The sequence below is a fragment of the Mya arenaria genome, chromosome 5 (genome assembly GCF_026914265.1).
Source record: "Mya arenaria isolate MELC-2E11 chromosome 5, ASM2691426v1".
Taxonomy (NCBI): Eukaryota; Metazoa; Mollusca; class Bivalvia; order Myida; family Myidae; genus Mya; species Mya arenaria.
In genome coordinates, this window is record NC_069126.1 from 48,519,130 (window position 1) to 48,531,262 (window position 12,133).

Sequence of the window (12,133 nt, forward strand, 5' to 3'; positions counted from 1 at the left end):
TCCAAAACAAAATGTCGGCAAAATCGGAATTCAAATGTCAATACACTTGCACATAATAATAATGACACTCGAGCTATGAATAAAGAAGAAAAACATGAATATTTTACTTATACTATGTATGTACCATTTTGTCGGTGAAATCCTGAGCCAATTATTGAGAGGATGTGACAACCACCCAGTTGGATTTCGTTGTTATCACCGTGAGCCTTCATTGACTTTGAGACAGCATCGCAAACGTTCTGTATGTTACTACCCCTTACACTGTCTGAAAAGTAGCGATTATATAATACTACTGCATTTGATTATACCTACATTATCATGACATTGATTGAAGTTATACTTATTTTTGTATCCATGTTGTAGCTTGGGTAATATGCCACGTTTTCGGTAACATGTACAAAGTAAGTGATCATTAAAGTACTTGTTACTTCCTATTTAAAATAAAATTGTAGCAAATTTAATCGATAACTTTTTTTATGAAATAAGGAATTCACTGTATAATTCAAGTAAAATTTCAAAATTCGAGGACGATTGCACTGCAAAATAAGTTTGTATTGCTTTTTGGATTCCACATGTGCGAAAATAGCCAACCAATCAGTGTTTTATTAGTGTAACTCACATACTGGAAAGTTGTTTTGTTTTGTTTTTTGTGTTTGTTTCTAAATTGAGTTTAATGTATGTAACCTGTTCAATATGGTCTCGCTTTCTATGACAAATATATTAGATGCACAAGTTTACAAACACGCGTCTCAAGTCTTTTAAGTTAACTTGTATCCAGAAATGTTGGGACAAGTGAAAGGTTGAGTACTCATTAAACCCAATGACTCTTGGTCAGCTGACGGTTGTTTTCTTCATTTTTCTAAATAAAGAAATAGATTACAACGTCATATTTCTTCCGAATTTCAAAATAATAAAGAAGAAATATAGTGAAACCTTGGTTCTAAAGCATATGACAAACAGTAAGCGTTGAAGACCGTTTGATGGCATTCATAAGGTTTGAAGAAAGCATTCAAAATAAAAAAAGAAAAAGGAAATCTTCCATCTTGTGTAACTTACATATAGTAAGTATTTATACCATAACAAAGTAATATATTCTAGAAAATATGTATACTGTATATATATATATATAATGATGTCTGTTTTTTAAAGCATCGTATGAATCCAATCATTTACATTTCTATTTAAGGTTTTGGCCGCCTAATACTTGATACAACATCATACATCTCTGTAAAAGTTCATCTTAGGCCACAACAAATTGATCAGTTGTTCTACGGATTTTGCCAAATAAAAGCAGCGAAAAATTAAAAAAAAATAAAAAGTTTATTTCTTACCAAATTTATCATACAATTATGTCAAGAAATGCTTTTTAATTGCAAACATAGGTTCTCAGTTATAAATGGAAAGGTTTTGATTGTATCACATGAACATCTGTCTCAATATTTAACAAATGGCAATAAGATCCAGTGCTTTACTATAAACTTCAATTTAAACGTGGATATATTGTAAAGACAACATTCCTCATAGTAACGTGCAATTATTCGAAGACCAAACAGAAAACTATTGTATTCATTCCGTAACTTACTATCACAAAAAAACATTTTAGACTGGTAAGAGTAATTCATCATTTAAGCATCTCCATATATTGGGTCAGGTCTAAATTTGAGCCTCTTGAAGCACATGCTAAAATTGTAGCGACTTTGACATTGCAGAAGATCGAAAATGTAAATAAATCAGAGAACATTTCTAAAAAAAAGACACTGTGGATTAAATTGCGGGACAACATATTTGAGGCAGTATCAAACAAATCTGCAAATGTGGCACTGGTCATTATATTAGAGCAGGTGGGGGAATCAAGATAGTTCTCTTTACCACGAACCTATGGTTCATAGGTCCGTGCCTTGAAAAGGAATATCATGACGGCCTACATAGCTTCAATGCCCGTAAGAAACAGGCCACTATACTACAAATCGAACAAAGAAAACAAGTGGATAAGAACAAAGAATTGAGAAAATTAAAACAGTCATTTTACTTAAAAAAGGTTTTATTTTCTGATTTTACTGATGTTTATACTGTACATGTAAGTGTAATGCACTAGTCAATTGTAACCACGCCCCCCACCAAGGTCCGGGGAATAGCGGGGACTTTGACTTTCGGTCCAGCCAACCCCGGGTATCCCCGTGGTTACTGGTGCATAAATACAGACTGCTTCTAAAACATTTACAAGTCCTACTATTTGTATCTGTTTATAACAATTATGAGTATATGAAAACTGAGAAATGTATTTTAGAATTTAAAAAATAACTCACGATAACATGTTCAATTGTTGTAAGTCGTGTGTCCGTGTATTTTAATATAAGTTTTGCACTCAAAATCTAGTTGTATTATTTAACACTACATTTTGAGTACAAAACAATGAATTACTTAAAACACACATAAATGATTATTGCCTTCCACGCTGTGAAACTGTTGTTGTTTACTGAAGACTATAATCCATTGACTATGACACTGATTTTCATTTAAAACGTGTATTTTACATTACGAAAACTGAAAGTAACCTGAAAATTAATTAAATACAACGGTGCGTCCTGCAAAATATTTTAGACAAAATGACTGTCAACAAATATCGGCTGTTTTGCGGTTACCCGGACCTGATTTTGTCCTGACACGAGGATTTTTTGCTCGCGAAGTATATAAAGCATGGAAATACCTTCAAAAAAAGGCGAAGTCGATGTTGCAGGTTTACATTCTAAGTGAAAGAACTTAAGAAAATAGAGGAAAATCAGAAAATAGAGGAAATTCAGAAGTAAACCAAAAAAAAATATTCGCGGCCAAATAGTATGTGCGGGCGCAAAAAAGAGGGTGTTTTTGTTGTTGTTTTTTTCGTTTTTCGAATTTAAGGTTCGGCAAATCCGACGAACAAATGATCAATTTGTTGTGGCTTTAGCGCTATATTATCAAAGCACTCCTTAGTTTAAACTTATTCAATTTAACAACGATTGTGAAACAAGCTATTGCAACTGATATTAATCACTCTCGTTGGCACGATGTTGCGCGAGAGTGTGGTCTTGTGTTGTGGGGGAAACCGGAGTACCACTTGTCCGGCTTGGTGACCACTAACCAGACTCACATGCGCCCAGGCTGGGATTCGAACTCGGGTCGCCTTGGTGAGAAGCGAGTGCGCTAACCACTGCGCTAACCGGACAACCGTAAAGCACTCCTTACCAGCTCTACACATATTTTCGATTGCAAGGAGACAGACGCCATGTAGGTGGGCGTGGCAGGGATGCGTGCGCATACACTCCAGTACAACTTCTAAGCAACACAGCTCTTCTAGCGTCTCCAGGCCTTCGGCTGCAGTTTTAATAATGGAGCATACTATATATGGTGCTAAATATGATGGGTTCACCCCTCATATCTATAACAAGTTTATAGTTCAACAAATACTCAAGCTATATATACAATTTTGGTATCGTTTCATTCAAGCACTATTCTTCTGATTTAAATTAGAACAAAATAAGATTGTACCAATAGATCCGGTTTTCCCATGACGCTCCTCATAACCTTTGTCAAGTATTTTAAACGAATTCACCCTATTATCTAATTAAAAATGATATTACAAGGCAATAAGATGACATAATGTGGCTGGTTCCTAAATGATTCATTGCATTTTTATGCGATGTGACATCCTGATCAAATGGCTTGTGTTGTCCATACTTTAAACCAAATGATCAGGGTGTCGTAAAACTCAACTGTTATTAATATAGTTGCTTGAGATATCCATAATTCTTTTATAAAAATAACTTTATTTTATATTGATAATATAAACTAATACAACAATTATATTATTACTAATAAATGGTATTGGTAACGAGTAGAAATTGCATTGATAGCTGTACATCCAAGCCTTTTTAATGAAAAATACCAGATCCGGATAGGTAAGAGATGGTTCCACAGCCTATTGCCTGTATGTCATCGTTGGAGATGTATTTATTCATAGTGGAGACGAGAGATGCCAGCACCCCTCGGTTAAGCAGCTTTATGTGCTCACCTGAAAGATATCAAACTAATGCACCAATCAATGAGACTTACGCCAGTGGTTGATTTGTCATATGCGGGATTTCGACCAAAACAGTGAGACCGCTACCAGGGTGTAAATAATTGTAATCGGGTTTGTTATGACTGATTCTGTTACGGACGTTTGGACTGTTAACTACAGTTCAAGATTCCCGGATGACATCATGTGACTTGTGTTTAGTTGGCAACGGTTAAAACTAGTTTGGTTTGGTTTGTTTTTGGTTTTTTGTCCATTCGCTGATATGCGTCAGTTGTGTTACTTTGAATTTCTCTGTATTTCATTTATTATTGGTTTATGAAAATATTAGTTTACACCGACTGTCTAAATGACTATTGTTTATTTTATCACGTCATTTTTTTATCTTATTTACTATTGCATATGATGTTTTACAGTACAGAATTTACACAATCACACAGAGTGTGATCAGTAAGCTAAACCGGTCAATTCATTGAATTGGTAAGCTTAGTTCTATTGAAAGTTTGTTTTTATACCACTGATGTTTGAGTGTTTTAGATACTATCTGTTTATATTTTTGTTTTTGTTTTATTTTTTTCAGTATATTGGTCAATTACATATACAGCCCAATCCCCATATATTGCCCATGTATTAAAGTTACATAGCAAACATATGGTTATAAAATGTCATCAAATTCCAACAACTAATACTTTTAAATAACGTATGGATCAGTGACCTACCTAGCACAACTTGAGCCATTATCTGACACCCCGTCACCTGAATTTCAATGTCTTCGAAATCCTGCATTATCTGGGTCATGGTTTCCATGGCAACCGAGGTCACCAGTTTTCCACATTCCGTGCCTGCAAAAGATAGTTACTACATGAAGCTTTATTTTAACACCAATCTTCTCCATACTTTTCCAGAAGCTAACCTGTGTGTTTATATTGCACTCGAGGTTATTTACATACAACAACAATAAGGGGGATGCGTTTAGAAATGGGCTTAATTTCACTTGGAAAAGAAAACGTAAGGATAATGCAACACAAAATGTAAATGATGGCACACTGCAACTTACCAGCCTTGAGTGCGTTCTCGTAGAATGCGCAGAGAGCTAAGGCCACTTCCGTGCTGAGAGAGTGTTGCTGGCGAAGGTAAAGTAGGCTCGACTCGGCGCTACCAAGCGCAACCGTGTTCATGCCTGAATATTTTAGATGACATTTGGCGTATTGAGCTAAAGCAAGGATTTTGATCTGTTTCAATAAAAATAAGCTGTACTGGTTGACGGTACATTTCCGAACAGGGCACAAATCCCGAACACCGGCTAAAACACGCGTTTGTTTACCGTGATCAATTATTCGATGATCTAGATCAATACAGAGGCTTGCGAAGTTTCATCTTGTTTTGTTAAGTATTTCTAAAAAATGCCAGTCAATGTTTATACGCTTATAGATCAAAATGTAGCACATGGGGAATGACATCAGAGGGCGCACGCGCATCTTTAGGTTTTGCAGTTATGTTGACCTACATTCAAGATATTTATATATAAAAATCACGGTTTACATTTGAAGCGAATGTTTTGAAAAAAAACTCGGAAACAATAAATCACTTTGCAGCTAAGTGTTTATTTTATATAGCATACTTTTTAATTACAATTGTATGACCATGTATTTTCGCTTTTCAAGTGTTCGGTATTTGTGCCCTCCATAGCATAACTTGAAGGGTGATTTACTGTCCATACAATGAACGATTTCCGACATAAAATTGACGAGATCGTGAATCTGTACTTTGACAGCTGTTTTCACATGAACCAAAGATGTTTCATACGAAAGTTTAACTTACTACAACATAAACTATCCAAGATAATTGTAAAAAAACATCAGAAAGTGTTCGGATTTGTGACCTTAGCCAGTAGAACCTTGTATTTCAAATCCAAAATAAGTAAAATATTTCACGTAATAATGAATGATTGGCATGCCTGTCTTAGGCGAATTGTACACATCTAAATATTTCATATGTCTTGCGAGAACTATCTTCTCTCTATGAATGGTTGGTGAGGCAGGTGCAGCATGAGGCATGATCTCAGGAAAGACGTGCGTTATGATGTAAGGATCGGAGATATATTTGAATTATTGTAATTTTTAATGAAGAAATAGTGTCTTTTGTTGTTGAAGAAAGTATATTTTACGTAAGAGTATTCCAATAAAAAAGATTGTCTTGGATATAAACAATGTTAAAAAATGATTGAATCTTCTACAAAATAGGTCAGATTTTACAAGTGCATCGGTTGAAATGCCATTAATATTAAGGAAAAAAACGAGGCCACCCCACAACTACGGTATGTACTGCAATGTCATCGATGCGAGAAAATCCTATCACTCAATTTGATTTTTAAAACAGTTATATGAATATTTCATATCTGTAAAATTACATGTAGCATATGTGTTGCAGTGTCCGCAAATATTTTTTGATGAATCGGTAAGTATAAACTCATAATAGAATAATGAATTCGTAACATACAGAAATTTGAAGGTCTTATCTTTTATATTAAATTATTAATCATATACGAGCATCAGTTGTTTTTCATACTAAATGTCACTCGTATGTTATGGGTTATCCTATATCTATTTGAAATCTGAACACATTTTCCATAGACTTTACTCTATTACCTCTCCTTGGCAGGTTGGCAAGGCAGGAGCAGCCAAACGCCATGATTTCCGGACAATTGGGAAAGTTTCTCAGTGACATGGCGATCACAGATATGCCGCTCTCCTCCGCTATCCACCAACAACCCTTGTCTGTAAGTACCATGTTAAATGTTAAAAGTATACATAATATAAAGTATGAACTGTTGTAAAATACAATACCACAAACTGTTCTCGGTAATTTATTAGGAAGTTTCATGACCGTACTCCACTCTAAGGTTTTCAACACACAACTACGTTAAGTGCTGATGCCCGTTGTCTCAATATTAATTTTACGTATTAACAGAGTACTTTAGTTAAAAAATATACTAAAAAAGTAAGACCAACATTATTGTTGGCATTGAAAGATTACGAAACTTACTATTTTGCAGTAAATGTCCGTTAAAAAGTATTTAAATTCAAATTACAATATATTCACCAGAAGTGAACTTTTGGTCATTTAATATATATTAAATCCATATTAGAAATAAGCATTCAATACTTTTTCAAATGAGACCAACATTGTAGTTGGTCCCCAAGCCTCAATATTAACATTATATTAATGGAACAATCGTATAACTATTTCATAAGACGGTCGGAGAATCATTTAACGGAGTCGTAACGTGAATAGCCGCTTTTACAAACTATCGACTAAAACCTATAACTTCTACAAAAACACAATGCCCCATTTTCTTGATGGTAATCAAAGTATATAACAGGTTCAAGATAAGCTCACAGTTTTTGTTTATAGTTTATCTGTTTGATGAGTTGGGTTTTTTTGGCTTATAAAACTAACCTAAAGAAGGTTAGTTAGCTAAATAAAAAATGTACTTACTTAAGTAGGTTTAAATAAAACGTTATACAATGCTCGATACAGTGTTACCTTGCACTCACAGTTCAATATTCCAAATATGCAGAAGATGTAACATTATATTACGCCCATGTTTTCTTTACTATAGAAAAAATTCATGAACGTTCTTAATATAAATTTACACCATATCTATATAATTAAAAGAGATAAAAGAAAGTTGATAAGGCCTCGCCTTTTCTTTGAACTAGTCAGTTGTGCTCTTAAATAAAACATTAAATTAACACTGACAGCAATACATGTGTTAAGAAACTTTAACACAAAAGTGTTACATCGTGCTTTAAACATGAATGACCAGAACCTTTTTAAATGGAATACATTTTCTAAATATACGCGCCGTATTAAGTTTCAGTATGTTGTCCTCCGTTTAATATTTTGGTCCTGGTTTTTCGAAGAAGTCTACATATTACAATCACAGATATTGGAAATTCATGTTTTTCCTGGTTTTTAAAATACCCGATAACAACATGATATCTGAGAACAACCTTCACTTAATGCTATAGATGTTATTAGCCTTAGATTCATGCTGCAAAGGTGTGGCGGTTATTATTGCCTAGTAACATTGATTTTGATATGGAATATCAAAGGAGTCTTATTCTGATCTATTTTCTTCTGCCGTGTTCACCTTTGGTAGATTTTGTCGTGAAAGAAAGTATGGTGAATGTCTATTGTAGTATGCAAACTTCAATTCATCATAATGGACAGGCGCTCCGGAGCATTGAAAAACATGCTTTGACTGAAAATCAATGACTGCTTGTTAAGCGAGCATACCCGACTCCTGTAGGTTGCAAAGTAGTTTTAGGGCGTTTAGTGTGATTGTCTTATCCTCCTTAAAGGCCGCCATGGCACGCAGGGCAGCATGTACGCCGCCGTTCTTAAGGATCCGGAACTTGTTATCTGCCACTGAAATGTTTAAAGCAGAGTATTTAATTTGTAAGAACATAATTTTAAATTGTGTTTGTTTGATAATGATTGTGAAGAAAATAATATTCACTTATGCTAAGCAACCGTGTTACGGGAGATTGTTGTCTTGTCTTGTGATTGAGACCGGAGAATCCGGAGTAAACCCTCTTTTCTAGCTTGTGAGCACCAACTGCACTCATATGTGCCTGGGTCGGGAATTGAGCCCATTCCGAGTCCGTTTGTCTTGGTGGAAGCGAGCGTGCTAACAACTGCGTTTACCGCACAACCTATTCATACTAATAGTACACTTATATTTTTATATATGAACGATAGTCTAAGCAGTATTTAAACCATCATTGTTGGAAAAAGATAACACTTTTTCCGCTTAGAAATTATTTCTTAAATATTGCCTATTTTGACAAAGTATGTATTTCATTGGGAAAACTAGCAACTTCTTAATGTACTCTACGTCATTTATAACACAAGAAAAGTGATAATTTCTGAGAAAGCATTGCTTGATAATTTGACAAATACAGAAAGATAAATGTCAAGCATTTGTCTTGATTATGATGGTTTATAGCTCGCGTTTTATCTAAGGCAGGAGTTCCCTTTTTACTTAAACAATATGTATATTTTTTTGTTTCCAAAACAAAGATGTTAATGGTAGTACCTCGTTTTGACAAAAACATTGTCATTTGTCTTAAATTAACACAACACATTTGCCACAAATATAAAGTAAAAAACAACCGCTATTGACATTTCATCGCTGCTAAAATAATACTAATAGTTTTGTATCTACTTTATAACTCATTTTACGTCATATGTGGGAGGGCTAATTTGACAGCGGAAGTGGGTAATTCATTCCAACCCTGAGACTGCATGGACTCGTTGGTCGTAGTAGCTTTTTTGGTCAGAAATAAGAATTGCAATAACAAACATTTTGAGTTGTTTGTGTTTCCTTAAACAATACAGTTCTCTCCTTTTTTCATCCTTTTCCATATTGCATGCGCATACAGTTATACATTATTGGCGTTCGTTTGTGGCTCATCCTCGTTTTGAGGGTAAGTGCCATTTCCGAAATTATACCAAGTATGGTAATGCTGTTGCATGACAATGAAATACATGGCATTTTCTCTTTAAACGTTACTTAAACTATTTTCTTGAAAAACCTTTAACCTTAGTTCCTCACCAAATAGTATATACTATTAGTAAATATGTATGCTCTTCGTTTGTCACAGGGAAAGAACATATTTGAGTGTGTATGTGCATAAATGAGTGATAGGGAGGGGAGAAATTCAAATGCTATATGTTCCCCAAAACTTTTGCAGATATATTGGTTAGGGTTATTAGCTAGTAGACTGAATATGCGGGTTCTTCTCCATGCTTAACATGCACGATTGTATCACATATGATTTGGTTTCAACTATTCCTGGTAGCGTACCTTTTGCTGAAATGTTCGTGAGGGTCATGCAGCCAGTAGACTGAATGAGCGCGTTCTTCTCCAGCCCAAGCATGCACGAGATGATGGCTTCCGAGGCTCCCATATCCTCAACATAACGCCGGAAATTGTCTAAAAAATGGAAATGAAACTTATAAATAATTTATATGATTTAAGTGACACTCTTATATCTCAAATGGACAGCACAACATATTTCGTAAACATATTTGCATCAACAAAATATTTTGTACAATAAAGCCCATCTGTACAAAACCAGACTTGTTCTACTCTTAAAGATTAAAATTCGACATGGTATGCAATGGGGCTGTTCAAAATGGGTGGACTCCACCAACATTTTGAACTATGCCATTGCATCCCATACCCCAATAAAATGCAACATGTCGAATTTTAATACTTATATTTAAATTTATTTAAATCTACATTTCTGCTAAAATAAATTGATTAATCGAGAGCATTTTTTTCTTTTTTCTTTTTCTCGTTGTTTCAACGGTGGGTAAATTAGAACAGCTACCATAACCTAATTTTATACAACAATGAATGCGCAGATAAAATATAGTTGCTTATTTATATGTTTATTTTCTATATTTTCAAGGACAAGTATATTATAAAAACATACTATAACTGTATTACAACTAGAAAAATACAAGTTGAGTTATGAAAAATTAACAAAAACAAGAAAAGAACAAAAATGTCGCCACCTACAAAGTTCTTATTATATCTCGCGAAAATACGCGATACTAGCGTTTGTTAGTCACGAGTTTACAAATTGGAGAGAAATTCCAGTCAATTTACTTGTTGAGCGTTATTTTGAAGAATCAGTTGGTGTATGAATCATGTTGGAATACGGTGTTGGACAAATCAACAAGTGCATTGTCATTTCTTTGGAAGTTAACATTCAATTTGGATGAAACGACAGTGGCGGTGGGTGGGGTAACGTGAACTTTCGCGGAAGGAAAGCCAGAGGACAGGAGAAGACTTAGTGTTGAACTGAGTTCTTTCTTTTGGACGTTGCTGGGTTTACTACAATATGTTATTGTTTCATTTCCTCGATTTTATATGTTTTGTCAGATGCTTTATTTTTACCAAAAGTCAATTCCAAATTCCGAAATAAGTCGTCATCATTGTAATTTATTATTTCTTCAACTGTTCCATCCATCATAAAATCATCTACATTAACATTAATCAAATTATTGTTGCTTATTTTGTTTTAATTGTTTTACTGCAGGTTTTAGTTTTGCAGGTTGCCAATAATCTTACTACAATTTCACTGAAAAAAAAAATAGTTCCGTAGTAAATATGCCCCGCCCATTAGTCATATTGCGCCCAATGACAAAACAGAAGTATCGAACAAATGCACGCGAATTCGATGGGAAATGCCATTGCACTTTATACAGAAATAAAGTGAAATTGATAAACAACAACAATCGTTAAGGAATGAAGTGTTAATGTAAATATTCAATTATGTAAACACTTTGAACATTGGCAAACTTTCTGAGACAAATGCAATTCAAGGGTTGAATCAGAACTCCTAATTTACAAAAGTAACAAATACAAAATGTTGTTTAATATAAAATGAACAAATGTCACTGTCCAGTGTAAATAAATAGTGTATCTTATGTAATGTTTGAAACTAGGTTGTTGGTAAATACCTGCTTATAGTTTGGACATTTCTTGATGATTTCTTTGCAATAGAGGGTACAGTCATACCGGTATTGCTAATTAATAATGACGCAAACAATAGTGGTAACTACTCTACATCTATACAACAAAATGGCTACAGTAACACTAAACGGAAACGATAATGACACATCGAGATACAACTTAATAGATATAATAAAATTATCATTGCAACCTCCTCGACATCGAACTCACCATTGACAGCTAGGTTTCCTATCACCTTGCAGCTATGGAGCTGGATATCCACGTTGTCGTCGTACCTCTTCATCAACTCTATAAGTTTGCTGATGCCGTCATTTTTCACAACGTTCACATGCACGCATTCTATAACGAGGGAAATATTAAAAAGCCTGTTCGAACTGCATTAACATGAACCCGTACATTCTTCTCTATCAATGATATAATCCTCAGTCATAACAAGTGTGCATTTTGTCATCGGTATTTAATACGGTTAGCGTTAATATTCTGCTCCTGAAACGGTTAATGGATTGAAACGGAATAGGATAGAAATA

At 34.4% G+C, this 12,133-nt stretch overlaps 1 protein-coding gene across 1 annotated transcript in view; it reads right to left on the reverse strand.

Moving 5' to 3' along the window:
• LOC128236279 (uncharacterized) overlaps positions 1–12,133 on the reverse strand; it is a 42,063-nt gene that overhangs the window by 1,489 nt on the left and 28,441 nt on the right. Inside the window, exons 12-20 of the mRNA XM_052951161.1 lie at positions 11,817–11,945; positions 9,927–10,055; positions 8,354–8,485; positions 6,700–6,828; positions 5,109–5,231; positions 4,771–4,893; positions 3,923–4,048; positions 3,223–3,351; positions 125–265 (exon numbers count right to left, since the gene is read on the reverse strand). Of these exons, the coding sequence (XP_052807121.1) occupies positions 125–265; positions 3,223–3,351; positions 3,923–4,048; positions 4,771–4,893; positions 5,109–5,231; positions 6,700–6,828; positions 8,354–8,485; positions 9,927–10,055; positions 11,817–11,945 (1,161 nt within the window). The remainder of the gene's footprint in view (positions 1–124; positions 266–3,222; positions 3,352–3,922; positions 4,049–4,770; positions 4,894–5,108; positions 5,232–6,699; positions 6,829–8,353; positions 8,486–9,926; positions 10,056–11,816; positions 11,946–12,133) is intronic.